Source organism: Halichoeres trimaculatus, unplaced genomic scaffold, assembly GCF_033239565.1.
Source record: "Halichoeres trimaculatus isolate MK-OKI-2021-1 unplaced genomic scaffold, fHalTri1.1 fHalTri1_scaffold_7, whole genome shotgun sequence".
Lineage (NCBI taxonomy): Eukaryota > Metazoa > Chordata > Actinopteri > Labriformes > Labridae > Halichoeres > Halichoeres trimaculatus.
Genome location: NW_027437185.1, coordinates 4,270,670 through 4,297,768, shown reverse-complemented (window position 1 = coordinate 4,297,768; position 27,099 = coordinate 4,270,670). Strand labels below are relative to the sequence as shown.

The window sequence follows — 27,099 nt, the reverse complement described above, 5'->3', positions numbered from 1 at the left end:
GCACTGTTTTGCTTTTCTTTTGTTGGTATGAGGCCCTGATAATATGTTCAGTTCCAGCTGACAGGTGTGCTCACCTGTCAGCGTGTTCACATAAAGTCCTGTTGTAGATGCATGAAAGAGCAGCGCAACATGATGGAAGTGTAAACTTCAACAGACATCAGTGCAAACACCAGAGAGTTAGTGTTGAAGTGACTTAAATAAAGACAAGTGCAGGTCTACACAGTCAGTCCAGGTTCATACAGTCTGTCCAGGTTCACACATTCAGACTAGGTCTATACAGTCCGACCATATTCATAAGTTAGTTCGTATTTGACAGGGACTCCAGGTTCAGACATTCAGTTGAGGTTCCAATAGTCAGTTGTGGTGCAGACTGCTGCCTAGGTTCATAGAGTCACTTCAGTTTTATTGAGCCATTCCAGGTCTTCATAGTAACTCAAGTGTCATTCAGGTCATTCATTTAGTCCAGGTTTACACTGACCTAAGTATGACTGAAACAGTCCAGGTTCACACAGTTAGTCCAGGTTCATAGAGTCAGTTTAGGTCATGGACTCAATCCAGGTTCACAGAAGCTGTCCAGCTGCAACCCCCCCCCCCCCCCCCCCCAAGCGCTGTTCCCCATCTGGAGAGTACAGCCAGTAGGGATGTCTCGATATTACATTTTCACTTTCAATATGATACCGATACTGCAGCATTGAGTATTGGCTGATACCGATATGAATCCGATACGATATCAGCATTAAACATGCATACTTTTATTACTTATTTTGTAGTATGTCTGTCATGTTAGAAAAGGCTTGATTAAGTGATATTATTCAAACAAAGAACAGTAGTCAGCAACAGTAGGTATGAGGAAAAACTGACCCATTTGTTATTAACCAATGGGTAACAGAAACAGCTTATATCGGAGATTTTAGATGCATTCCGATACGATGCCAATACTTGTTTTTTTTTTTGCTGATATTGGACCGATATCAATATCGGACTGGGACACCTCCTACGGCCAGTGGTCACACTACCCCTATATGAACCAGACTTAAGCAGGTATCAGCAGGTACGTCATCGTGAAGCATCTGTTTACATGAAGCGCGATCTCATCAGAGTCAGCACAATGAGTCATAGAGAGCACTGCTACAACTTTTGAGACATTTAGACTTATATTAAGTCGTTTTCTCAGCCCTCCAACACCTCGCTTCGTTTAAAATGATTGTTGAGAAATGCGCTTGCGGTGATTATACGTCATGGATCTCACACGCTGTCTGTGCGCTTGTGCTTGTGCATGAAGTAAACCGTGCTGAAGCCCACCTCTTCAGAGCGTGCCAAAGCAGAGAAGTGAATTGTGCTCAAGCACGGCACAGTTGCGGTCACACTGGCCATTGAAAACGTGCTTTAAGGCTGAAGCGTGATTAAGCACGGCACGGTTTGCCAGTGTGCCCGCGTCCTAAGTCAAACCAGGTTCAGACAGTCTGTCTTGGTTGATTCAGTCATGAAGATCCTTTTCCAGTGTCATGGACCAGAACAGTAAGGACTGGAGTTTTGTCTGGTGCCAGATTTGTAGGTGCCCTGACTACCACACGGTCTCAGTATTAAATTTTACTTTCATATACTAAACTTCAACCGGCTCAACAAGGCATGATATTTTTGTTTGAACAAACTTCTTGTTGAGATAGAAACCTGGCCCACACAAACTCTGCTGGATGGGTTTTTGGTAGGACCACCTCAGACTAGGTTGTTTTTGGTTACTACTTTACCAGATTTGACTTCCTGTCCAAACTGCTTTCCCTACATTTAGGAGGAGGAGCAGAGTGCACCATGTGTTGCTCCTGCATTAGGCCTAACCCCTCCCCTGTCTTGGTTCAGTCTAAAGCAGACTCCATGGGCTTGTCTGTGTTGATCTCAATGAGCGTCACTGTTTGCATGAGCCTGACTGAAAACCAATGGTAACATTGTTCATGTTGGAAATATTCATGTCAGGGCAAGAAAAACTCCTCCTGAGGCTCAGTCATTGTTTCAGTCAGACCCTGCTGCAGCTCTTAGTCTGCTTCACTGTTTCAGTAACGCCTGAGCTAATGTCAGTGCCCACTTTGAGCAGGTCTGCATCTTCTCTAAGGTGTAGTAAAAAAAACTTTAAACATGTCCCTTCCCACCTGCTGTAAACAGGCCATGCCCCCTTTGGTGTGCTGAAAAAGAACAGAACCACTTACTTTCCCCACTCAAAGCCTTATGCTAAGCTACGCTAATCTGCCTCCAGAAGAGACCATCCTCAGTGTGTCTCTGGACGAACTCACAGACATTTATTATCTGTGTTTATCTTTACAGGACACACTGTGCCCACTCACACACCCCAGACACCCACAGGGAATCACTGTGTGTGTGTGTGTGTGTGTGTGTGTGTGTGTGTGTGTGTGTGTGTGTGTGTGTGTGTGTGTGTGTGTGTGTGTGTGTGTGTGTGTGTGTGTGTGTGTGTGTGTGTGTGTGTTTGTGTGTGTGTGTTGTGTTTGTGTGTGTAGCAGTTCTGGGTTTCCCCCTTTAGTGAACTTGCGTCATGTCACCAAAGCAACTGCACAGGCATGATGTAATGACAGGCAACACACACACACACACACACACACACACACACACACACACACACACACACACACACACACACACACACACACACACACACACACACACACACACACACACACACAGAGTCAGTGTTGTCAGTGTGGTGATGATAAGTGTAGGTCTGTGGTCTCTGATGAACTGATCAGATCGATAATCAGATAGAGGAAGTGCATCACCTGTTTCCTCAGGTGATGTGTTTACCTGTGCAGCCAGTGCAGGGCTCCTCTTTACCTTGTTTTGTTGTTCCTGTGTGTTAAAGACCAGCTGTGTTTCAAAGGTGCTGAAAAGGAGCTACAAATCTGTGAGGTTTGTGGTCTGAAATCTGTCTGATAATGCTGTGTTAAAATGGCACTCAGGGCGTATTCAGACCTGAACTGTTTGGTCCAATTTAAACGAAGCAGGGTTCGTTTCCCACGCTGGTGCGGACTTTTCATGCAGGTGTGAATAAACACAAACGAACCCTGGTGCGGACCAAACAACCGGACCCAGACCCACTTTTTGAGGTGGTCTCGGTCTGCTTCCAAACGAACTCTGGTGCAGTTCGTGGTTCTCCGGTGCAGGTCTGAATACAAACCAAGGTCCATCAGAACTAACTACAGGATACATGAGCCTTTTGGGCCTATAAAGCCACTGTAACCTAACCGTCTTTGGTTCATACCTGATCCTCCGTCTTCTGTTTAGCCACGCTGTTGCTAGCATGTTGTGGGTCAGGAAACGCAGAGCATAGCGTCTCCTTGTTCGTCTTCACTGTTACAAAATTGTAAACGGTGTTGTTAAGCTGCTTTAAAGGAGCTGCTCTTGAAAATGAAAATGATTTAGCAGCTCTAATAAGAGCACAAACACATGTTTACCTCCATTTCCAGGACTGTATTCTGTGTGCTGCCCTTTGTCAGTGCTGTCCAATGAGAGCACTGATCGTCACACACGTGGATGTGTTTACAGAATATAGTCCACTTGCAAAAAATACAACCAACCGCAATAAACGAAAAAAATAAAGTCCACTTTTGGTCCGGGCCAAACAAGTAGACCAAAGGACTTTTCTGGTCTGAATACAGCCTAAGATGGTTTGTTTAGGTTTTTGAAACCACTTATAGCTAACTAATGCTGGAATCACAACAGATCCACCTCTGGTCCACCTCTGCCCTGCTGAGTGTTGACTGTGTGTTAACTGCGTGTTGACTGTGCTTGGACTGTAATTGACTGCATGTTTACTGTTTTGACTGTTATGACTGTCTTTGACTATGTTTTGACTGGGTGTTGACTGTTATGACCTCACAATACAATACATCACGATACTTGGGTCACAGTTAGGGATAGACCGATTATCGTCCAGGCTGATTATCGGGCCGATATTTGGCATTTTGGGGCATATCGGCATCTGCCTTTTTTTTTTTTTTTTATTCGACAGCCAGTATGAAACCAATTCAAAACTGTGTTGTTTGGGCTCTGATGCAGCGGCGCCGCTTTCTGCAGTCACTTCTCAGTCCTTAGCACTGTCCCACCCACTGTGCCATCTGATTGGTTACAAGCAGCAGCAGTTGTTGTTAGGGATGGGTACCGAATTAGGTACTTATATAGGTACTGACCGAATTCTGTCAAGAGTACCGGGTACCGGTTCATGTAAAATCAAAAGGTACCATGTTTAGGTACCTAAATGCATACTTGTGACTGTGAGGGAGTGGAAGGGTAGCCAATTTTCCATGCTGGACATGAACACAGCTTTGCAAGGTTATTCAATTAAGAATAAATATGTGTAGTCAAAAAAATATGTTTTTTATTACTAAACAAATTGGTATTTTTTACCACAGAAACACAAAAAAGTATCGAAAATTTGTACCGCTGAGTACCGGTACCGATTGCCAGGTACCAGGCATCTGTACCGTATTGTTTTAAATGTGAAAGGTACCCATCCCTAGTTGTTGTTGATTTGGTCATTTATTTAGACTAAACACACAAAAGCAAAGTAAAACAGATCACAAACTATACACAGCCTAACTGAGCAAAGGAAAGTGATTCCTAACCAGCTAGCTTCGGTTAGCGAAAGTCCACTAGGTTCTAGCTTTATGACAATGGAAAATCCCATAGAGGGGCTAACGCAATTAGTATTGTGACTATCTTACTGTCTATGGGCTTATTTTAACTTTCACAGACACAAAAATCACTCCTCTTATCAGTACCCACAGGAATATGTTTTTCTGTCTCTTAAAAAATAATAAGAAAAGTTTCACACTGCAGACATTCAGGAGCTGCGTGTGGATGCTTCTCTGCACAGAGTTTCTCCCTGTCTAAACTGTGGAAGCCCTAGATAGTCATTTAAGATCAGTCATATAAAACCAAACAGAAAATTAATTCAACTGCATTGCATGCCTGCAAAAGGCAGCTCAAACTCAATTCTGTCCACTTTTATTGCAGTTTCATTGAAATTTTGGAAAACTTTATTCACTGTAGAAAACTTTAGCTATTTATTTTTTCAAGTTTTCATTTAACTTTATAAAACACGCTGCTAAGCCTGTGAGCTGTTTAATAAACATATGCTTGAAGGCACTTGAATGCAGTTAAGTGTTGGAGTTTGTATTGTTCAAAATGATCATATTCTACACAGTTAGCTATTTGATTGAAAAAAAACATACTTTTTTACTGTGTTTGGAATAATGAAAGTCAAATGCAGTGTTTCATACACTTAACTTGAAAACATGAAGTGACTTAGGTTTGTCACTTAAACTACTGTGATATTAAACTAATGCTGCAAAAAAATGATTGGGTGAAAGATGTGGTCAGTTGGTGAGACTGATAAATGTCACTTGGTGTAATCAGTGTTACTCATAAAAAATCTAATATTACACAAAACATGACTGTGATTATTATTTTATCAGTCTACTACAGTGTTAAAAAATAAACTTCAAATGATGTTAAACTAACAGACCCAAGAATGGGGAGAAAACATTGAGGTTAACAGCATCAAACCCACGTCATCAAGTTTAGGAATAAAATATTTTGAATATGCATGAGATGATATTTATTATTCAGTTTATGGGCAACATACAGCGGAGAAGCTCTTCGATGCCATCTACCTCAGTGGAGGTGTAGAAAAACGTATTGTACTTCCAACTCACCTAAAATATGAATTTTTATTTGAATGAAAATATCACTTTAAAAATTGAAATATTGATATTTTATCAAAGGTCAAAGTGTCAGGATGTATTGCTGTATCAATATTTTTTTCACACCTCTAGTGTTGACTGTGGGTCTGATGCCCTCTGTCTGCATGTTGAATGCATGTTGGTTAGTTTTAACTTTAAACAGGAGAAGCTTCTCTCTACACCTGTAGGCTGTAAGTGTGAGTGACAGGGGGAGAAGCTCTGTAGCTGTAGCTGTAGCTGTAGCTGCTAATAGGTGAAAAGAGAGAGAATCTTCAAACACAATGCTCGTCGTTTTTAAGAAAGGTAAACTCGCTGGTGATCGATAAAGCCCCTGGGTCAGTTCAGAACAAGTAAATGTTGAGCTCAGAAGATGCTCTGGTGGGGGGTTATACTTCAGGATCGCTGACTGGCTCATTTCACTGTCAATCAAAAAGGGATTTGGCCTCAGACAGATCCTCCAATCATCATGCAGAAGCCCAGCATCCAGGCCAGCCCACTGCCTCATAGACCCCCAGAGACGCTGAGCGTCCGAGGGCGGGACAAAGCCCAGCGTTTATCCAATGACCATCCAGTTTCCACAGTGGAACAACCCACTCTACGCTTCCCCGCTGAAGTCAGAAGATGCTCAGCGTCCAGCTGTGTTAAAGCGCTGAGACGCTGCGAGGATGAATGAGAAGGAGGTGGAGCCAGTTACCTGTGATAGGAGCTGATTCTGAACAAAAGATGAAGGAATTCTAGCTCAGATTTGTCAATGAAATGTACACACAGCAGTTCATATCACCACTTTTTTTAGGGACATTTTAGAGGAAGCTGAGCTTCCCTTGCAGTCTTAGAGCAATCACCACTGGCTGGAGGGTAGAGGAACTGGTACTTTCAGTTTCTCTCTGTAATCAGTAGGGACCACAAATGTTTTAAGGTGTTTGATTGGCTGGATGGCCCTGCCTGACAAGGCTCAGGCTGTATATCTGTTACACATGAATAAAGTTACATTTAATGATTATTGACAGCTGGTTAAGGTCCAAACAGCTCTGAGGGAGCATTAAAGCTTCACTCGGTACTCTGTATGAGCACACACATGCGCACGGACACACACAACTCTGACCGTGTTTGAACAATTTTTGCTTGTCTTGTACCTAGACAGTTCCAGATGTGATCTGCTCACATTCAGACTGACTCTGCTAACGTGTTGTTTGCTCCACTTGGTGATGACATTCGGAAATTGTCCTTGTTCATGCTCATACAGCCTCTTCTTGTAGATGTGTGGTTTCTACTAATACTTAAATAGTTCCTGCTTGTTCTTTAAAAGTCCATGTCTGATCTCCCCTACTCTCTGCCGATACTTAAAATAGTTCCTGCATGTACTGAGGATGAGCAGTTATCCTATGTTTATGCATTGACCCTGCTTGAACTCAAATAGTTCTGCTGACATTTACATAGTTCCTGTTGAAGTTTATTTAGTTCTTGCTTGTGTTTTTACAGTCTGTGCCTGTTTTATTTAGTTTCTACTTTTGTTTCAATCCTTACTGCTAGTTTTTAAAAGTAACTTTGTTTTTAAATAGTTCCTGTTACTTTGCTTATAGTTACTGCTCATAATAAAATAGTTCATAGCTTGTAATAGTAATATGTAATAGTTTGCATTCAAACAGTTGTAACGTGTGTTTTAATAGTAGCTTCATATGTGGAGATAGTTTTTGTTCTTGCTTAAAATATTATTTCCTGTGCTTGAGTAGTTTCCCTGACTTAAGTTGTCTGTTTCCAAGCTCATGTAGTCCCTGCTCTAGTTTGTAATCCCAGTTTGTAACTGTACAAATAGTTCCTGTTTATGTTTGAGATAGCCCAGTTTATAATCATACTAAGTATAGTTGCTGCGTATGCTGACTTAGTCCCTGCTTGTACTTGAATGCTTTTCTTTTATTCATCCTTGCCCCTGTCCCTGCTTGAACAGTCTTTTTCTCCTAGATAAGCTGCAGCTAACATCCAAACAACTGCAGCGAGCTGACTACGACTTTCCCTCTGAGGCAAGATTTAACAGCAGCTTCCTTTAGACCCAAAGTGCCAAGAACTTATAGTTCCTTGAGCTACTCTTCTAGAAACTAAATAGTTCCTGTGTACGTCTGTGCTTCCACTGAAGCCTGAAGTCTCATTAAGATTATGCAGGGTGACATATGGAGCAAAATTAAAGGCAATTTTACAGCAATGCCAGATCAGTAGAGGGCAGTGAGACGATAACTAAGTCCATTCGGTGAAGAAGAGGCCACAGAAAGTGAAGACAGGTGTCTTTGGGTGCATCCGAAGAGTCCTTTTTTGATAAGGAACCTTCCTAACTGAAGAAATGACCCGGAAGCATTTAAGCGTCGGCCGTGATAAGTGCTGTTCGAAGTCTCCAAAAGTTAAGGAAAGGAGGGTCGTTGCTTCCTTTAATATCTCCTTTAGCATAGGAAACACCGGACCATCCTTTTCAAAAGGACAGGAGAAGAAAACGCCCCATAATGCCTTGCTGCACGTGACGTGTATAAACACGGCTACTGCCGAAAGTTTACGAAAACTTACGATGGAGAAGGGACAGAAATTATGTGAGAGACTGTTGCTTTTCTAACATTTACCATCATGTGCCTGCCTGAATGTGTTTATTGTGTTCACGATGTATGAATGTCAAAAAAAAGACCCGAAACGTTTGGTTGCAACTCCGAACTGAAACAATGAGTCACTAGTGATAGAAGTAATAACGTTTATTGAAATCAATTAAAGAAGGACAAATGAGGACTTTTACAATACTCCAAATATAATAAATTCAAACAATGTTCTTAATGATCTATGTGAATGAAACAGGGGGTGTACTGTTTCTGACAGTCTGCTGTATTATCCAAGACAGTCCTCTTGTGTTATCAGGCTTCAGACTGTCAACATTTATAGATGCTCTCACGAACCTCACAGCTGTGAGCAGGAAACACACACTGCATGACCAAAGACAAAACACCGTCACAGGTAAACCCTCTGATCATGGATTGTTAATGTTAACCGCTGAAGACACGAAACGAACCTGTGAGATAAGGCAGAGGACAAATGCGCTTCTTGTAGTTCATTTTTGAAACATTGTAGTTCGTCGTGGCTTACCTACGTCACAAGTAATTGTTGTCACATAAATATGACATCAAAGTGAAAGTGTAGGCGAATTCCTCTTTGGCCGCAGTTCTCCTTTCCTCTCATCTTTTCCCCTCCTTCCCTTGACCCTGTGACGTTTTTTTATCGGGGTTAAGGTAAAGTGGATAGGAAAGGACTTAGGAAGGACTATTCGGATCCACCCTTTATGTGCAGCAGTGTTAGCGTGGAGGAGATCCAGCCTGTGCTGGGTAGATGGTTTGATGGTGATGTATTCCTTTACAGATGGATTCACTGAAGCAGCATTTGAGGAGAAACAAGCACAGGTGGCAAAGCTGTTTGGGTCTCTTAGAGAAGTTTTGTTTTTGACTGGCTAACAGCTGCTGATCTCTGCCATCTAAAGCATGAAGATGGAGAGATTGACTGGTGTTTTGGCTTTAAGAGTGAGTCTGTTGATTTACCTCTTTCATTGGGATGCATCTTCTCAAACAGCTCAAGATTATCATAAAATACTGATCTAGTGAGGAAATTCTGACATACATTTATCATAAAAATAAACTGGGATGCATTCCCTAGGACTTCTTCCTTGTCTTCATCCAGGTTTTAAGGGGTAGATTATTAACCCCAGAGCTAGATTTTCCCCCAGGTTCCTGCTGTTGAAAAAGCACATGGTTCCTTATTAAGTCTCAGTCTTGCAGTTGATATGCAGCTTAAGAGATCACAGAAGTAAACGTGTTTAAATGAATCCAGAGAACCGCACTAGCAGAACATGCTCGTCTTCTTATCAATGAAAAAAGGACAAGTGTGTGTGTGCGTGTGTGTGTGTTGTGTTGTGTTGTTTTGTTTGTGTGTGTGTGTGTTTGTGTGTACCTATTTTTGTGTCTGTCTATCTCACTGTCTGTCTGTCTGTCTGCATGGTGTTGCATCACTGTGGCTGGTCTGAAAGACTGGAATGATGTAACTGGCAGTAATACCTCCAGACTGACACAGAGAGAGACTGAGAGGGAGAGGGACTAAGGCTGAGAGAGGGGAGAGGGAGAAGCAGAGCGGGTAGATGTAAAGGAGTCCAGTTGAAGCTGAGCGTTTGTCTGGGCTTTGAAAATGTAATAATCTGACACACTGTCTCGTGTTAAAAACCTCACCTAATGACTCTCAAACACCTGCTTTGGTTTAACTGATAGAGAACTAACTGGATGCTGTACACGCTTGTGATAAAAGCATAATGCAGAGCTGGATCTGAGTCTAATAATGGGAACTGTTGGAAACAGGTGAACACAAGTCTTTATGAATCATATCTTACAAATATACACTCTCTGAAAGATTGATTGGTTCTGACAGCTTGGAGGTGAGTGGGTCCTGCAGCAGGTAAACAGGCTGTAATGTCTGTAATATAGTCCTTGATGGTTCAAAAGTTTGTCCTCTGATGGGCTCAGATTATCATTCTATGTTTCTGACAGCAGTAGAAAAGGATGCCAGCAGAAGAGGAGAGGTTAACGCAACAGGACACAAGCAGCTGCTGCTGCACTGCTGCTAACCTTGAATTGTTGTTGATGGGTTTATTTGGTTACTTCAGATCAAATCCATCAGTGCTTTTGTGGAGCAGCACTCGGTCTTCCTCTCCTTCAGTCTGTGGGTTCACAGAGCTTCTGGGCTGTAAATACTGTCCAGTTTGTCGTCAGAGGATTTGTGATGAAGAGTGAATTCTTGCACTTGCACACCACAGTGAATGAAAGTGTTCTCGCTTTAACTGTGATCTGTATCTGGTTTCTTTCAGGTGTTCCCACACCCACCGAGGAGGTCCTGCACCACACGCTGGGCATGCTGGTCCGTGAGCGGAAGATCTACCCAACACCTGACGGATACTTTATTGTTACCCCTCAGACATACTTTATCACCCCGAGTCTGATTAGAACCAGTTCCAAGTGGTACCACTTAGACGAGCGATCGGCTGAGCGGCACCAGCAGCAGCATCAGAACCAGCAGCAGCACCAGCAGACACAGTGCACCTCCCCACTCTCTGGCACCATCACCCCCTCCACCTCTGGGCCCGTCAGGGACCGAACACATCCTAAATCCAGCCAGAACCACAGCGGGGGAGGAGGAGGCGGAGGAGGAGGCGGGGATTCTTTCTTTAACAACAGTTACCGTGCAGACGACCCTCCTAGCCACCACACCACCCTGTCACGCAGATCCCCCAAGGACCACAGGGAGGCTTATTCGTCACCACACTCCCCACAGACTCCTCCTCAGCAGGCAGGAGGAAACACAGAGAAGAGTCGCACCAGTCTTGGGTTTCCCTTCAAGACGGACACACTCACCAAGCACCGAGGAGGGGGAGGAGGGGGAGGCGGGGGAGGAGGAGGAACAGGAACGGGAACGGGAGAGGTGGAGAAACAAGCAAGTGGAGGCACAGGGACAGGAAGTCGAAAGTTTGGTTTGAAGCTGTTCCGGCTGAGCTTTAAGAAGGACAAGACCAAACAGCTAGCCACCTTCTCGGCTCAGTTCCCCCCTGAGGAGTGGCCGCTCCGTGACGAGGAGGTGCCCAGCCAGCTGCCCCGCCATGTCGAGATGGAGATTATCCGCAGGATCAACCCTGACCTCACCGTGGAAAACCTGGCCCGCCATACAGCTGTCATGAAGCGACTGGAAGAGGAGCGAGCTCAGAGAAGCAAAGCTTCTTCAGCCAATCAGAGCTCGAGGAGCAGGAGAAGTGGGGGTCGGCACAGGAAACAGTCTCAGGCTAAACTGAGCCGCTCACACAGCAAGACGAGGGCATCTCGGGGCGAACCCAGCGACCTGGAGCTGGCTGACCGAGACTACCGAGCGTACTCCTCCTCGCTTGCCCGTTCGCCACGGGAACACGCCCTTGCTATGGAAAGGCAGCGAGCTCGGCTTCACCTGGCTCATAGCAACCCCAACATCCTGGATTCTTCCCACCTGCCTGTTACACCTGAGTGGGACGTGTCTGGAGAGCTAGCCAAGCGCCGCACAGAGATGCCTTTCCCAGAGCCCAGCCACGGCCCCTCTGCCCACCACTCTAAAGTGCACCGCTCGCACTCACACACACAGGAGAGAAAGTCAAGGAATGAACGCAGCGACAAGGCCAAGGAGCGCTCGCGGTCTATGGACAACTCCAAGGGACCTCTGGGAGCAGGGCTCATCGGACCGCCAGATTACTATGATGATCGAAGCCGCTACTACACCGACGATGGTACTTTGAGGGCTAATCAGAGCTCTTCTCACTACTCTCGAGCAACGCCTCCTTCAGCTAAGTTGCCTGTAGACTCTCTAGGGCTTGATGGTGGGCGGAGCTTAGAGAAAAGTAAGAGCAGGGATAGCTTGCCGGCATACTCCCCCAAGCCACTCCCCCCTTCCATCCCTCCGGATGATTACTTCCAGTGTTCGGGTTCATCTGAGGCCATCCTCACAGCTGCTAACTCACTCGGAACTCTGGGTAAGAGCAGCCACGAAGGGTTAAAGGTGGGTGGGACTGACAGACAGACTGACAGACAAACACCCCACCCCCTGGACAGTAAGGAGGACTTGTCGAAAGTGGGGCCTAAAGGAGGCAGTCTGCCTCCAATACCTCTATCTATTCCTGACCCTCCACTGGCTAATGGCCGTCCCCCCCACAGTGCCTCCTCAAGTCAGGAGAAACGTAAGGAGATCTTCAGTAAAGACACACTCTTTAAACCTCCCCCCAGTCTCCCCCTACCTGGGTACAGCTCCCTAAGGAAACCCCCCACCCTTGTGTCCTCCAACCTGTCCTCCTCCTGTGACGCTCTTGACTCCCAGGAGGCATTTGATGCCCCCAAACCATTAGTGGCCACATCGTCCGCTCCCCCACCAGGGATCGAACCCACTCCTGGTGCAGCAGAAGCCTCCTTCGACTACTACAATGTGTCCGACGATGAGGAGCTGGAGGAGGGTGGGGCTAAGAGTAGAGGGGAGGATGAGAAGTCAGGGGGAGGTGTTGTTGGGAGAGGAGGAGGAGGAGCAGGGACCATGCAGTGGTTGCTGGAGAGGGAGAAGGAACGGGACCTTCAGAGAAGGTTTGAAAGGACTCTGGCCTTCCCTGGTGCTAAAGAGAACCTTCCAGAACCAGCTCAGAACCAGCAGTCAGCCCACTCTGCTCGACTGGACAGCATGGACTCCAGCTCTGTCACTGTGGACAGTGGTTTCAACTCACCACGGTAGGAACGCACACCACACACACACACACACATGCTTTGTATGCACACACTTGAAGAGGCCAAGATACAAGGCAAATTATCATCAGCATAAAAGTGAAATCTTTGTTCAGTTGTAACCAACTCCATCAGAGTTGGGACTCTTGGTTAAGCGCTCATTAAAGCAGAATTTGATGGAACAAGTTCTGCTTTAATGAACATTCAAAGTCTTCTTTTTTGAACAGCACTCTGTAAACCTTTTGAACCTAGGAGACCAGTTTCTGGAGTTTGAAAGTTGAGTGTTTTCTCATTCTGGCCTTATAGAGGATTTCAGCTGCTTTTCAGTGTCTTCTTTAGCAAGTTATAGGTTTCATGATGCTCTAAATGTGTTCAATGGATGATGAGTCAGGTCTGCAGGCAGGCTGGTTTAACACCTGACTCTTCTACTACAGAGCCATACTGTTGTACTCCTGCAGAATGTGGTTTTTCATGGTCCCCCTGAAAACTGTTCAATCTTCCTGAACCAGTAATTGCCTGAATGGCACCATGTGTTGCTCTACACCTGTTGTTCAGCATTAATGGAGCCTTCACAGACGTGTAAACACCTCGTGCCATGGACCCTCTGATCCCCAGACCATCAGAGATGCTGGCTTTGACCTGTGAGCTGATAACAATGGTTCAGAGCAGATAGCAAAGCGTTCATGATTTACAAAATGGATGTGAGATCCATAGGCGCAAATCCCGGGGGGGGCGCAGGGGTCATGTCCCCCCCTTCCATAAAGTTGTCCCCCCTAAAAAATCCAGTTGTAATTAATTTTCTAATGGTAGCGTTTTCTTTTTCAATGGTGTAATACAAGGCATGCTACTTAAAACATAAAGATTGACGAGTTTAACTATTGAAAGATCACACACACCCCTCCCCGAGCGATCCTCGCAGTGGTTTGATCCAATCTATTTCTCCCGGCACGGATGCTGCAGCCGTGCACACACACGCACACAAATAAAGGCATACAGACAGAGCGGAGGGTCGCGGTCAAGTAAGTAGCTTTCACTGAAAGACTTATCAATCATAACTTCACTTGTTAAACAGAAACACAGAGAAAATGAAAAGCAAATGTCAACTGCTTTGTCCGAAGTCTGACGGTATGCTTTAAAAAAAAGAAGAAAAAAAAAAAAAAGACGCTGATTAAGCTTTCCATCCGATGTGGTGCGTGCACACAGACACAGACTACAGAGCCCCAAGGATCGCGATTAAGTGCATTAAAACACTTAATTGCAACTACTAACAATTTATAAGTTAATTATCACTCCGTTTGGCAAACAGCCTCTCCTTTATGATGCAAAGAAGGCTGTGACAGATAAAACAGACAGGTGACATGCTGACATCCTCGTCCTCTCATTTATGACACAATATTAAACTATTTAAGATGCCTCTCGTGAGATAGAGGCATCTCTAGTGAGATTTATGAATTCATAGATGAAGCCATTATTTATTAAAGTCTTATCATGTTCTATTCTAGATTTATTGATTTAAAAATAAAGTAGTTATGACTTTGACTTAGATCTTGAATAGATCCAGTTTCTTATTCCATTCTGACTGTTAATTTTCACCCCTAATTGTCCTCCAATTAAAATCAACACTTTTTTCATTAATTTGGATATAAAATACTAATTATGTAGTTAAAAGTGTTGTGGACGTGTCGCTTCCACATTCATGCCAAAACATTTTTTCATGAACTAACGGAAAATTAAATCTAGGCTGATTATCCATATTTGGGACTAGTCACTGTTTAATATCACAATATAAAACAACACAGCAAAAATTACAGTATTTATTTTTATGTCCCCCCCTAGGAATCAGTCTCTGAAATTTTACTGTTTATTGTCCCCCCCAACAATGAAACAGGATTTTCGCCCCTGGTTAGATCTTGATCCATCAGACCACATGAGAGTTTCCCACTTCATCTGAAATAGGCTAAGGTCTAGAGAGGTCTCCGGTGTGAATGGATCAAGTCTATATCTGGTTTCCTTTTTGCTTGGTCTTATTTGAACATGACTGGATGCAGTGATGAACTGTTTTCACAAAGCTGTTTGATTAGTTTTTGATTAGATTCTTGTCCACTCATCACCTGGACTAGACCATCCCTACGGTAAAGCATGGTGGTGGCAGCATCATGCTGTGGGGATGTTTTTGTGCTGGTTGTATGAGAGCAGATAGGGGTTAAGGTCACACCACAGGTTAACTTGTAGAACCGATCACTAATCAGGATTGTGCTGACTGTGTTGAAAACAGGAAACAGGCCCAAAACCAGCCCAGTTATGTGGTGGTGTTTTCTCCACCACAAGTGCACAGTCACTCTGGCCATCCAAAGCATACTGTACTCCAGCACGATTGCCCACCTGCAGTGCAGTTCTCTTGCTGGAGAGTACAGCCAGCGCTCACACTACTCCAAGTAGTTGCAACAATGTCATGGATCAAAACTCATGTCCATGTGCTTGTGCTCATGTTTGATGTGTACCATGCTGAAGCACACCTCTCTGAAGCGAGCCATAGCAGAGGAGTGAACCGTGTACAAGCACGGCACGCTTGTGCTCACACTGGCTTAACGAGCTAGACTTTAGGGTTGAAGCACGGTATGGTTTGCCAGTGTGACTGCACCCTAAGACTTTTACAGTTTGAGATGAGTTCAGGGAGCTGAGTGAACAACTGAGGTCTCCTCTTCCTGCATGTTGGCTGTAAGATACCATATTTTCCGCACTATAAGGCGCTTCCGAGTATAGGGCGCACCTTCAATGAATGGCCTATTTGAAAACTGTTTTCATATATAGGGTGCACCGCATTATAAGGCACATAGAGTAGAAGCTACAGTAGTGGCTGGGGTTGCGTTATGCATCCACTAGATAGAGCTGCGCTTAAGGGAATCTCAACAAAACAGTCAGATAAGTCAGTCAAACACAGACTACATCCACACGGAGCCACACATTTTTCTATCGGACTATTTTCTGTGCCGTTTTCAAAAAAAGTGTGCTGTAAAGACGAAACCGTTTCTGCCGTCCACAAAAGTCGTTTTCAGAGATCAGTTCACATGCCAGACCTTTGGGGGGCGCTGTATTGTTCTGACAATAAACAAGAGAAGAAGCCCGGGCCAGCCTGTGAGCTAACGTTCTCACCACTATTACTTCGTCAACTACTATGGTGGCCATGATTAATCAATATTGATCCATATATAAGGCGCATCGGATTATAAGGCGCACTGTCGGCTTTTGAGAAAATCGAAGGCTTTTAGGTGCGCCTTATAGTGCGGAAAATATGGTAAGCCTGTTAAAAACCTCAAAGACAAATTTAAAATTCAAAATCAGTCTCTGAGTTGACACAGGATGTGAGGAAGGGCTGCCAGCTGAGCTGCTGCCGCTGATCTTAGCTTATTCATCAGGCTCTGATTATTTCAGCTTAGTTATCCACAGAGGTCTCCTTCTCTATAACAGGGGGTATTCTGCATATTTGTGTTTTACACATGGGTAGAAAGTATCAATGCTGGATGTTCAGACTGAGTGTGTGCAGATTTTCAAACCTCTACATACTCATATGTTGTAGAAATCCCTGAATCTGGCTGTAAACTGATCAAATCACTCTGTTCTAAAAAAATAGCACCAGGATTTCATGAGACTTTCTAGAATTGTGAGGTCATCACTTTAGCTTCTTCTTACCTGTTCATGAGATGTTGGAGCTGCTGGTTTCCCCATACTCAGCCCCTAACAGGCCTTCAGAGGGCTGGCCAATCAGAGTGAAGGGGTTTGTGGAGCAGGGAGCCTTAAAGAGACAGCAGCTAAAACAAAGGGTTTCACACAGAAGGGGTTTTATGACTACTAGTTTTTAATAGTCACGAATTTATTCAAATAGCAGTTGACTGGTCAACCAATGGTTATGTAACAATGAGTCTGAAAGCATGGCTTAATTGCAGCGCGGTCTTTCTATACCAAAAAGCTTTGGATAGGTTTGTTATTTCTTGGGCATCTAGACACGGAGGCAAACAGATGAACAGTAGCCTTGCACTGCATATCGACACCTTCTCCTCACTATCACTGTTCTCCTAGCTTTTAATGTCTGTCTTGCCATCTTTTTGGCTAACAGCTCAAATACAGCAGTTGTCTCTCTGGCCCTGCTCTGTTGCCCTGCACGTTTGTCAACTAACACAGGCTGTGTGTTCAGTCCAACAAGCTGTATGACTGACAGACAGCTGGAGTCACAGACCGAGGAGTTCCTGCTCTTCCCACTCCACTGATAAGTCTCTCTTCATTCATGTTGGGCTGTAAAACCTCAAACCTGTTGACTCCTGGTCTGGCTCTGGGTGCTGGTAATCTAGTCGACTTGTGTCGACTTGTGAGCGCTGCCTAGTGGTTGAAGCAGTCAATGGTTTACATCTGTGAGGCTCCTATCAGACAGAGGCTGAAATAAGGGTTTCCTTACACATCAGGGAGAGAAAAAAGAAAAGCTGGAATAGTTAGTGAAAGCTTTAAGTGATGCTGATAAAGTCTTCTTTTAAGATCTAATGAGAAACAGTTGAATACACAGATCTGGTCTGGTTAGATAAAGTCATTCATACAGCAGAGCTTTCAGTGATGGACACAGCCTCCACCTCCTCCTCCTCCTTCTTCTCCTCCTGTGTGTGTGGATGAGGCCACAGACACAGAGCTATTCTGTCAGTCTGTAAGAGCCCTGGCTCCTGCTGCCTGTTTCTCCTGCTTGGATGATATGTGTTTCAGTATTGTTTCATTTCATGTCTGTGCTGTTACTTATCATGTTGTTTGTTCTCTCTGTCTCTCTGTGAAGGACGAGGGAGAGTCTAGCGTCCAACACGTCGTCCATTGTGGAGAGTAACCGTCGGCAGAACCTGGCTCTGAGCCCCGGACACCTCGGCATCACCTCTGGAAACGGCCCCCCTTTCTCATTCAGAGCCATCCCAGAACCTGCCGGAACCCAACCAGAGAAACTCCAGAAACCCAGCGCCTGCCTCGCATCAATCACCAGCGTGTAGGGGCGGGGCTAAGGGCTGGGAGGAATGCAGAGACCCGATGGACTGGAAATACAAATCCAAACCCCCCAAAAGGACTGTTACACCTTCAGACTGACAGACTGAGTCAGTGCAACTGTTAACGCTCTCACACTCACACACACGCACACACACACCGACACACACACAAACACACACCGGGCAGATTCTGACTATGTCATCTACAGCCTCCAGCTCACACACTGCTGTTTCGTTGTTTCATTTATGTGGATTCTAGTTGTGTGTGTGTGTGTGTGTGTGTGTGTGTGTGTGTGTGTGTGTGTGTGTGTGTGTGTGTGTGTGTGTGTGTGTGTGTGTGTGTGTGTGTGTGTGTGTGTGTGTGTGTTTTTATGTGTGTATGTATGACTGTATGTCTGTTGTTTGGGTGTGAGTGTAATCTGTAATCTCAGGTTATGTTATTTTCCATCCAGCTGCTCCAGATCAGCATGTCTCCCCCTGCTGGAGTTTCCTTGTGTTACACCCTGAAAGTAGCTGCTCTGCTGACTACTGATGCTAATTTTACACACACACACACACACACACACACACACACACACACACACACACACAAATGGAGGACCCATTCACACCTGGTGCTGACGTGAGTCCACACCTGTGCTCAGTCAGATCTCATGGCGTTGCTCCTTGTGAGCACACAGGACGGTTCCCTACTTAAATTGAGATTCTCTAAAGTTAGCTGAAACAGGAAGTAAAACCTCTTGTATGTTTTTTAGACCTCTCTCTTTAAGCTGTTAGAAACTTCTGTTGCTCAAAGAACCACTGATCTGAAATATTTTAATATGACAGTGGAGAGGAGTCAAATAAATGGCGTCAGGTGAGGATCAGCTGATGTAGAATGAAGCAGAGCGGCTCTTTCACCCGGTGGTGTCGGGGTGACCTCCTGCAGGGATCAGACGTCTGGTCTCACACTCTTCATGGAGGCAGAGCTTCTTGCTTACCCTCTGTGACTCTTCATGCCCGCACACTGAACCAGCTGAGTCAGGATTCATGGCAGCTGTTAGAAACGTGAACACGTGATCGCCGCCCCTCTGCACAGTACACGTTAGTGATGAGTTTTTGACCTCCGAGGTCATAGCAGAGACAAAGACCTATTTACATGAGTAAAACATAGAGATTTTTAACAAATCAGAATGATAGAAACAGTGACATACAGAATATATGTTAGCTGACAGTAAATATATGTACAGTGTATAGAAACCTTTATTTATGAACACTTTAAATCAGATATTTAATGACATGCTGCTTATTTAATGCCTTCACACAGAGAACAGAACGAGTTAAAGCCGTTAGATTATAGAGTCACGTGACCGTACACGTCAAACAGTCAAGCTGCTGTGTGAACATTAGTCAACCAGGAGACAACTTTCTCATCCTTTCTGACTGCTCTCTCTATAAATATGTACAAAGATACAAAGAGTCCAGACTGCGTCACAAGTTTTCTTTTTGTTGATATTTAAATGCTAAGCCATGCATGTGGCTAACGATGTCCACACAGCACCCTGACTGTCTTTGGGATCTGGGTTTTGAGGATGATATATCTTTGATGGTTAAATAATTAAAAAAAACTACTTTGGAACTTTTATTAACTGGATCCAACAGCCAATCACAAAGCAGAGATAAATGCAGCAGCAGCCAATCAGGAAGTAGTTTAAAGCTTTAAAATATTTGTGACTCTTTCACAGCAGAAAACTTCAGCCCAGTTTTTTCTTAGATTAGGACCTTTTATCAGCCTCAGCTTGTAACAAGTTAAAGAATAGGAGTCATCAGATGCCTCTAAAGGTGCTTTTTGACCACAAGTTCCTGGAACTTTTGGATCTTGTTCAACTTGTGGACCCTGTTGTTGGGGACTGTGTGCGGGATGCATCCTTCTCAAACAGCTTTAGATTATCATTAAATCCTGATCTGATGAGGATTATAAAACTAAAACAAGATGCACTCCAGAGGTGTTTGATGTTGTAAGCTGGATATCCACTGACACGTTCAGCTGAAGGTCTCCAGTTTATAGGGTCACTCTTTAAACTGGAACACCAGGAGCTGACAGAGACACATTCACACTATCAGGCTCAAAGAAGACCATAGTTTAAGAGGTACTAGACTAAGTCCATCACAGCTAAAGGTCATCTTATTGTGGATGGAGCTAGGGGGAAATAAAGCACTGAGACTGCTCAACCAATCAGAAATGTTCATCTTGCAGTCGCCTCATTTGAAAGTACCACTCCCCCAGGTAGGGTTGTGTTTCAGGTAAAGATCATTTACACCCAGAACCAAAAACTTAACCCTAGTCTTTGCGGTCAAAAGTGTGGAAGTGCATTGTTGCCAAGCCAAAAATTATGGATTATGACTTTATGAAGTGACTAGTTTTCTGGCGGTGCCTATGGAGCCTTCCAAACCCCTCCAGCTTGTCGATGATTGATGAATACCAGAGGGTGGGAGATACTCAGCAGAATCTGCTTGTGTCTTAACCCAAGCATTAACTACAGTTTAATTAAATCATCAATATAAGTTTAACAATATAGTAATCATGTTTTTATGATAATTCAGTATCATGTTATAACATTTAACTTATCATGTTATAATGTGATGGTGGTGAGATTTTTTTTGTTTAAATTTTGCGCATGACAGTAATACGCTTCCGTACAAAAGAGCGCATATAGCTCCTCCAATAGTTCCTAGTTCCTGGAGAAAATTCCTGTGGTTGAAAAGCACCTCTAATTGAGCTGATGTTTAGGTAGCACCCCGTGGAGCTCTGCCAAAGATGGTCAGAAAAACACAGATCTTTAATTTGAAACTGCTTTATTCAGTGTTTTTACTGGTTTGAATCAGCAGGCGGGTGTGCTGTCAGGGAGAGCAGACCTTTTAAAGAAACTAGAGACGGCGTTAACGAGTCAAACTCAGCTGCTTCCTGTGGACATACAGAGTCACAGTCACCCCCTCAGCAGCTGAAGTGGAGAGCTGGATCCTCCTGAGGTTTTTAACAGCTGTGACGTCAGAGGAGTGTGTGTGAATACACCACCGAGCAGCTGAGTGTGTGACAGTGAGTGTGTGAGGTGTGATCCAGAACAATGATACACAAGAGGGGATGCGACTTCTTATTCAGTATTTCTTCATTTATACCTGAACATACACTCCTAGAATTCACAAACACTTCTATCATCCAGACACACACACTCTAACACACACTCAGACACACACACTTCAGTCCCGTCCATGAATACTTGAGTTTCTCTCCAAACTGACTCGTTCCCTGAGCCGCTCTCACTCCTGGTGCTACGATGTGTTGTGGTCAGTGTCGGCCATGATAATAGTCATAATAAGCGAGTGATGATGTAATGGATCACAGTATTAAACGGATCGCTCTCAGCGTCGCTGTGAACAGGACCACACTCAGACTGAAGGACCGCTGACTGGGACTCGGGGACATGTAGATTAAGACTGGCTTATAACCTGACCTGAGCTGAGATGGATTCACCTGTCTCTAAAGAGCCTGCAGTCCTATAGGTCAATCATGTCCCGCCCTCCTATAGGCTCAGGGAGCTGTCAATCATCCCAGTGTGGTCGTCGTCGTCTTCTCAGCTCCTCTACAACTACCTCCACAGCAGCAAAAACACAGCCCGTCCTCTCTGCTAACACACTGTCATCAGCCTCGAGCCTGTGAATGTCTACACACACACAAACACACACATATGAATACACACACTATCTACACATCAAAGTGCTGGACTCCCTGCTGCCCCTCCCCCTCTCTAACGTGGTTTCTTCTGATGGTACGTGTCAGTTTCTGGTTCAGCTGCAGGCGATGTGTTCGGGTCTTAAAGGTACAGAGAGCATCATTTAGCCTTAAAGGGATCAGTACGTTTGACACAGCTTCATATGAATCCTTGTCTGTTGTCTGTTCTACCTGTTCCCTAACTCCACACCTGACTGTACCTGAGCTATCACTGGTGGGTGGGGCCTAACCTCCTTTTGGCTGCGTCAGAAAGTTCCTGAGATCTGAAAGTGTACTGGCCCTTTAAGAGTGCCTCAGTGAGGAGTGTTGCTGCTATTGAATATAGACCTTGTTGCTCTGACTTGAAGTGCGTTTGTGTGTTTAGGACCTGTAAAAGTTTGTTTATTTTTATAGATTGACTCTAAAGTGGATCCCTGTCACAGCTGACCCTACTGTACATCCCTGCAGTGACCCACACTAACCAGGAGGGGCCAGTAATGTGGGGTCAGATCAATTTACTGACCTCTAATCTTTGCAAAACTGGAGACTGTGTATAGGAAAGGACACTGCTCTTTGGACTGCTAAGTTCATCATTGTGGCTGTTTGCCATCTTGACTTTTGGACCCAGGTATGCTCATACTAGGATGTAAAGGAGGAGCGAAGGCCTCATCTGTATAGCCCCTCCCATATCCAAACATGGTCACTGATTTCTTAGTTTTTAGTAACCATTAAAGCTCCTGTGTGGAGTTTTATTCTGGTTAGGAAACACACTTAAATTACTACTGATGTCACCCTGACCTGTAAAGTGAAGGAAACCAGACCGATTATTTCTTTACAGCTAATGTTTATTTCCTGTATGCTTCCATAACATCCTGTTTTAATGTATCCCAAGGCAGAGATCTCCAGTGACTCTTAAACAAAGCAGGATGAGGCTTTCTTAAAGGAGGGGGAATAAATCAACTAACCTGGAGGACCATTTTCTTTGCTATCCAAACAACCAGTGATATCGCCCCCTGCTGGTCACTGGTGAGAAATAAGATTTGAAAATGAAAAAAGCAGCGCCCAAGTCTTATTGTCAGTCTGTGTTAGATCTAGACTCCATTAATCTCAGTGAAGGTCTTCAGGGTGATGAACCACTGGAGTAGAGCTCTACTCTGATCTGCTGTTTGGTTTTAGTCCTGATTGTGACCACTAGAAGAGGGTGAGACCTGATGAGTAACCACTACAGAAGAAAGAGAGTTCAGTCTGAGTCAGACACCACTGCTGCCAGGGCTCCACCCTCTTCCTTTGCACCATCAACGCCTTTCATGCTCTGTCCCCAGTGGATGGACTAATCCATGAATTTGACCACTATCCTGTCAGAAACTGAAGTTTCCTGGACTTGGGTTTTGGTCATGTCTAGTCTCTAGTCATAAAAAACACCTGGCCTAACTGCTCTAATCATTGATTATTTGTATTTGTTTTAGTTTCTCTGATGTCAGCTTCAGTCTGATACCAGTTTATCAAAGAGAACCAGTAATAGAGAAATACAAAAAAACAGAAGCTTGTCAAACCGAGCTGTCAGTGATGACATCCACTCTGAGTTAACCACTTTTAATCAAGCTAACATGCTTCACAAGTTAGGTTCCTGTACCGCACTTAAGTTCCTCTACTGCAGTTTGAATCTTGTTCTGCAGTTTTGTTATGTACTACAGTTTGGTTCTTGTACCACAGTTCAGTTCCTGTACTACACTTTAAACCTTTTACCAGAGGTTGGGTTAGTTCTTGTACCCTGTCTGAAAAGACAGTTTGGTTCCATTATCAGTCTGGTTTCTGCGCCAAAGTTTGGTTCTTGTTCCAGAGTCTAGTTCCTGTACCACTCTTAGGTTCAGCATGTGTACTACAGTTTGATTTTTGCACAACAATTGAGTCAACACAGTTTAGTTCCTGTGCTGCCATCTGGTTCTTGTACCACAGTTGGTTCCCGACAGGGCACAGTTCAGGTGTTCTGGTTTTGCAGCCTGATGGAGGTTTTGGTTCCACCCCGTACGTCTGTTTGCACTGATCCCCCCTCCCCTTCTCCAGCCATCCCCTCTACAGTCCGGCACACTGACCCCCCCATCCTTTTCTACAGACGGTCCATGAAATGTCTTCCCGTGACATCGGCGCGGTGTTTCTACAGTCGGAGGTTCAACAACAATAACATTGTTTCTAACGGTGACGGTATGTCATACTGTAAATGATGTTTATCTGTCATGCCTAGTCAAATAATTTAAACAATAAAAGAGGGATTTTTTAAATGTCTATAATATCTGAAAGTCCCTTTGATGTGTAGTTCTGGTGTTACTGTTGTTGTAGTGTATGTGATACCCTGTGGGGTTTGTGTTACTTTTTAAGATAATAAAATAACAAAGTTTGATTAAACACTGTCCTGCATCTCTCTGACAACATATATAAATCATCACTTCACATCTGTTCAAATCGGTGGGATAAAAAACAAATGTTTATCCCTTTTTTAAACAGCAGAAGGCGCAGTCTCCCTTTGATTTCACCTGCTGAGCATCAATACATATCTTCATCTGTAGTGAAGGAGTTGAGACATGGCAGCAGCAGGTGAAGACTTTGCTGTTAAAAATAAGGAGGTATCATACTTTTTCAGTCTTTATCTTGTCCCTCTGGTGCTGCCGTGGTATCTTTACCTGATTTACAGCTCAGGTACATTTCCATTTTTCTCTCTGGTGTTTTAGAAAACTGTTATTTCAGTCTCCGTCCAAAACTTTGTTTTAGCTGCTGTCCCTTTAAGTCTTTCTGCCTTCACTCTGATTGGCCAGCTCTCTGGAGACCTGTTAACAGTGGGGCTATGGGCAGACCTCGGTGGCTGAGGACCACCCCTCCAATTTGTCATGAACTATTAATGAGATCCTCATGTCATGACCTCAAAGACTATTTTGTTAAAAACAAAGACCTCAAACAGGAATAGAACTCCAACAGAACCAGACTCTCTAAGACCAGAACCACTATCAATGGATACAAGAACCAGACTCACTGAGACTGAATGACAAACAAGAGGCCAGAGACAATCTCTCATATCAGGACAGGTACTCCATGAGACCACAACCAGACTCAGTGTGACCAGAATGAGACCAGACATTAAAACCAGTTTCTCTATGACTAGAACCAGATCAGAAACTGTAACAGACTAAGACCAGAAGAGGAGCTCAGTTAGACCAGGACCAGACTAAGGACAAAACAGTAACTCAGTGAGACAAGAACCAGACCCTTTGAGACCAGCAACAAGCCTCCCTGGCACCAATGAGACCAGAGACCATGACCAGATCAACTGGAGACCAAAACACACAATGATAAACTCACAATTACCAGACTGGATCCAGACCCTTGAAACCCAAAGCAGATTTACTGAGAATAGAACTGGAACTCGATGGGACCAGAATCAAATGCCCTCTGAGACTAGGAACAAGCTCTCCAAGGACCAGCATACTAATCCAAGGAGACCAAAGAGTGACCAAAGACCAGAACCAGACAATAGAGACCAGAACCAGATTTACTGAGACTAGAACCACACTCAAGGGCCCTAAACCAGAATCACTTGAGACCAAAATCCCTCTTGGAGTGACCAGAACCAAACCCAAAGAGAACAGAACCAGAAACTGACTCTTTCTAAGAGCTTTGTGTCAGTGTTTTCAGAACAGGTTTCATCCTCTGCCTGACACACACCTGGTACCTGCTCTTACCTGGTATAAGATTCTTCTAGGTGAGGTGAGGAGGTGAGTCTGGTTCTCAGCTGGTCAGAGAGTCTGAACAGAGGATCATAAGAACTCTGTTTTTTTTTTTTTTTTTTTTTTTAATAGACCAGTGTGCACAGTTTGGACTGAAGAGCCAGTGTAAGAGCTGTTTTCATTGTCATTACTCAATCAAGCCAATAGGGGGAGCTAATGCATCAGAACTCATTGAAGTCCTGCAACTGCTGCACCTGAAGGATTTCCTGTTTGGCTCGCCTGGTCCTCATTTATTCCGTAGTAAAGTTTTTTTTATTTTTATTTTTTTGGTACAGTCTCATTTTATCTTGAATGTTCAGACTGGTATGAAACAGCCTGAGTTATAAACAGGCTTTAAAATGAGTCCTCAAGGTTTATTTCCATTTCGGCCACACAAGGTTCAAGGTCGGCCCAGAGGAGGATAAAAACAGAGTATCAACTCAAACAATGTCTGTGTGTGAATGTGGTGGTGTCAGAAAAGGATCCCGTGTAGATCTGAAGCAGACACTGTTGGTTATGTAAATCTCAATAACTTTTGAGTTAGTGTTTATGTTTTTTTTTTTTTTTTTTTTTTTTTTTACCCCTTTCTACTCCAAAAATTACAGTCCTGCAGCATCATGTTATTACAACGTTTTTTTTTAGCATAAAAAAAAGTAATAACAATAACCTGTCAGGTAAATACACACTTTGGCATTAATCATAACGATAAGATCTAACTTTCATGACCAAAACTATGTTTGAGGAACACTTGGCTATTTGACCCGTGTCCGGTTTAGAGTTTGGCCCATGTCCCATCTGTCAGCATAGACTGAATGATCACTCTGCCGACAGCCAGCAGGGGTAGCTTTATAAATTACGGCTTCACTTTTAAGAACTGTAGCATTATACGTCTTTTAAAATACAACCAACGGTTCAAACCAACGTGATTACCCCTGATGAACTTATATTAGACAGCCAACATCACACAACACAATATTTAATCAAAAACCAATGGACTCCTGATGGTTTAAAGATGTAACTACGGTTTTAAGGCACATTTCTGCACCATGAAAAAAGCTAGAAATTCAGCCTTGATGATGTAAAAGAATATCTGTCGTAATCAGTTGAAAATTTGAAATAGAAAAGTCAAAATTATGAGAAACCAGTCATATTTACGAGGCAATAATCCAGATTTAATTCATTTTTATTTTGTTATATGTTTGTCAGCTGCTATCCTTTTTCTTTATATAATAATAATAATAATAATAATAATAATAATAATAATAATAATAATAATAATAATAATAATAATGATAATAATAATAATAATACTAATAATAATTATTATTATTATAATTATAATTATTATTATTATTATTATTGTTATTGTTGTTGTAATTGTTATTGTTATTATTATTGTTGTTGTTGTTGTTGTTGTCGTTGTTTTTGGTATAATCACTGTTGTTTAATATAACGTCGCAGACTAGTTTATCAGTCTATGATTTTATTTTGAAAGGTCACTCCAATGCCCACATGTGGGTGTTGTGTGCCTGCGTGTCACCCCCCACGCAC

General features: G+C 43.7%; 1 protein-coding gene across 3 annotated transcripts in view; it reads left to right on the top strand.

Moving 5' to 3' along the window:
* LOC141793154 (storkhead-box protein 2-like) overlaps positions 1–24,196 on the top strand; it is a 66,387-nt gene extending 42,191 nt beyond the window's left edge. For all 3 annotated transcript variants that reach the window (XM_074673642.1, XM_074673643.1, XM_074673644.1), the window contains exons 3-4: positions 10,621–13,039; positions 17,847–24,196. In XM_074673642.1, coding sequence (XP_074529743.1) covers positions 10,621–13,039; positions 17,847–18,051 — 2,624 coding nt within the window. In that variant the 3' untranslated portion in view covers positions 18,052–24,196. The remainder of the gene's footprint in view (positions 1–10,620; positions 13,040–17,846) is intronic.
* Positions 24,197–27,099: the final 2,903 nt, after the last annotated feature.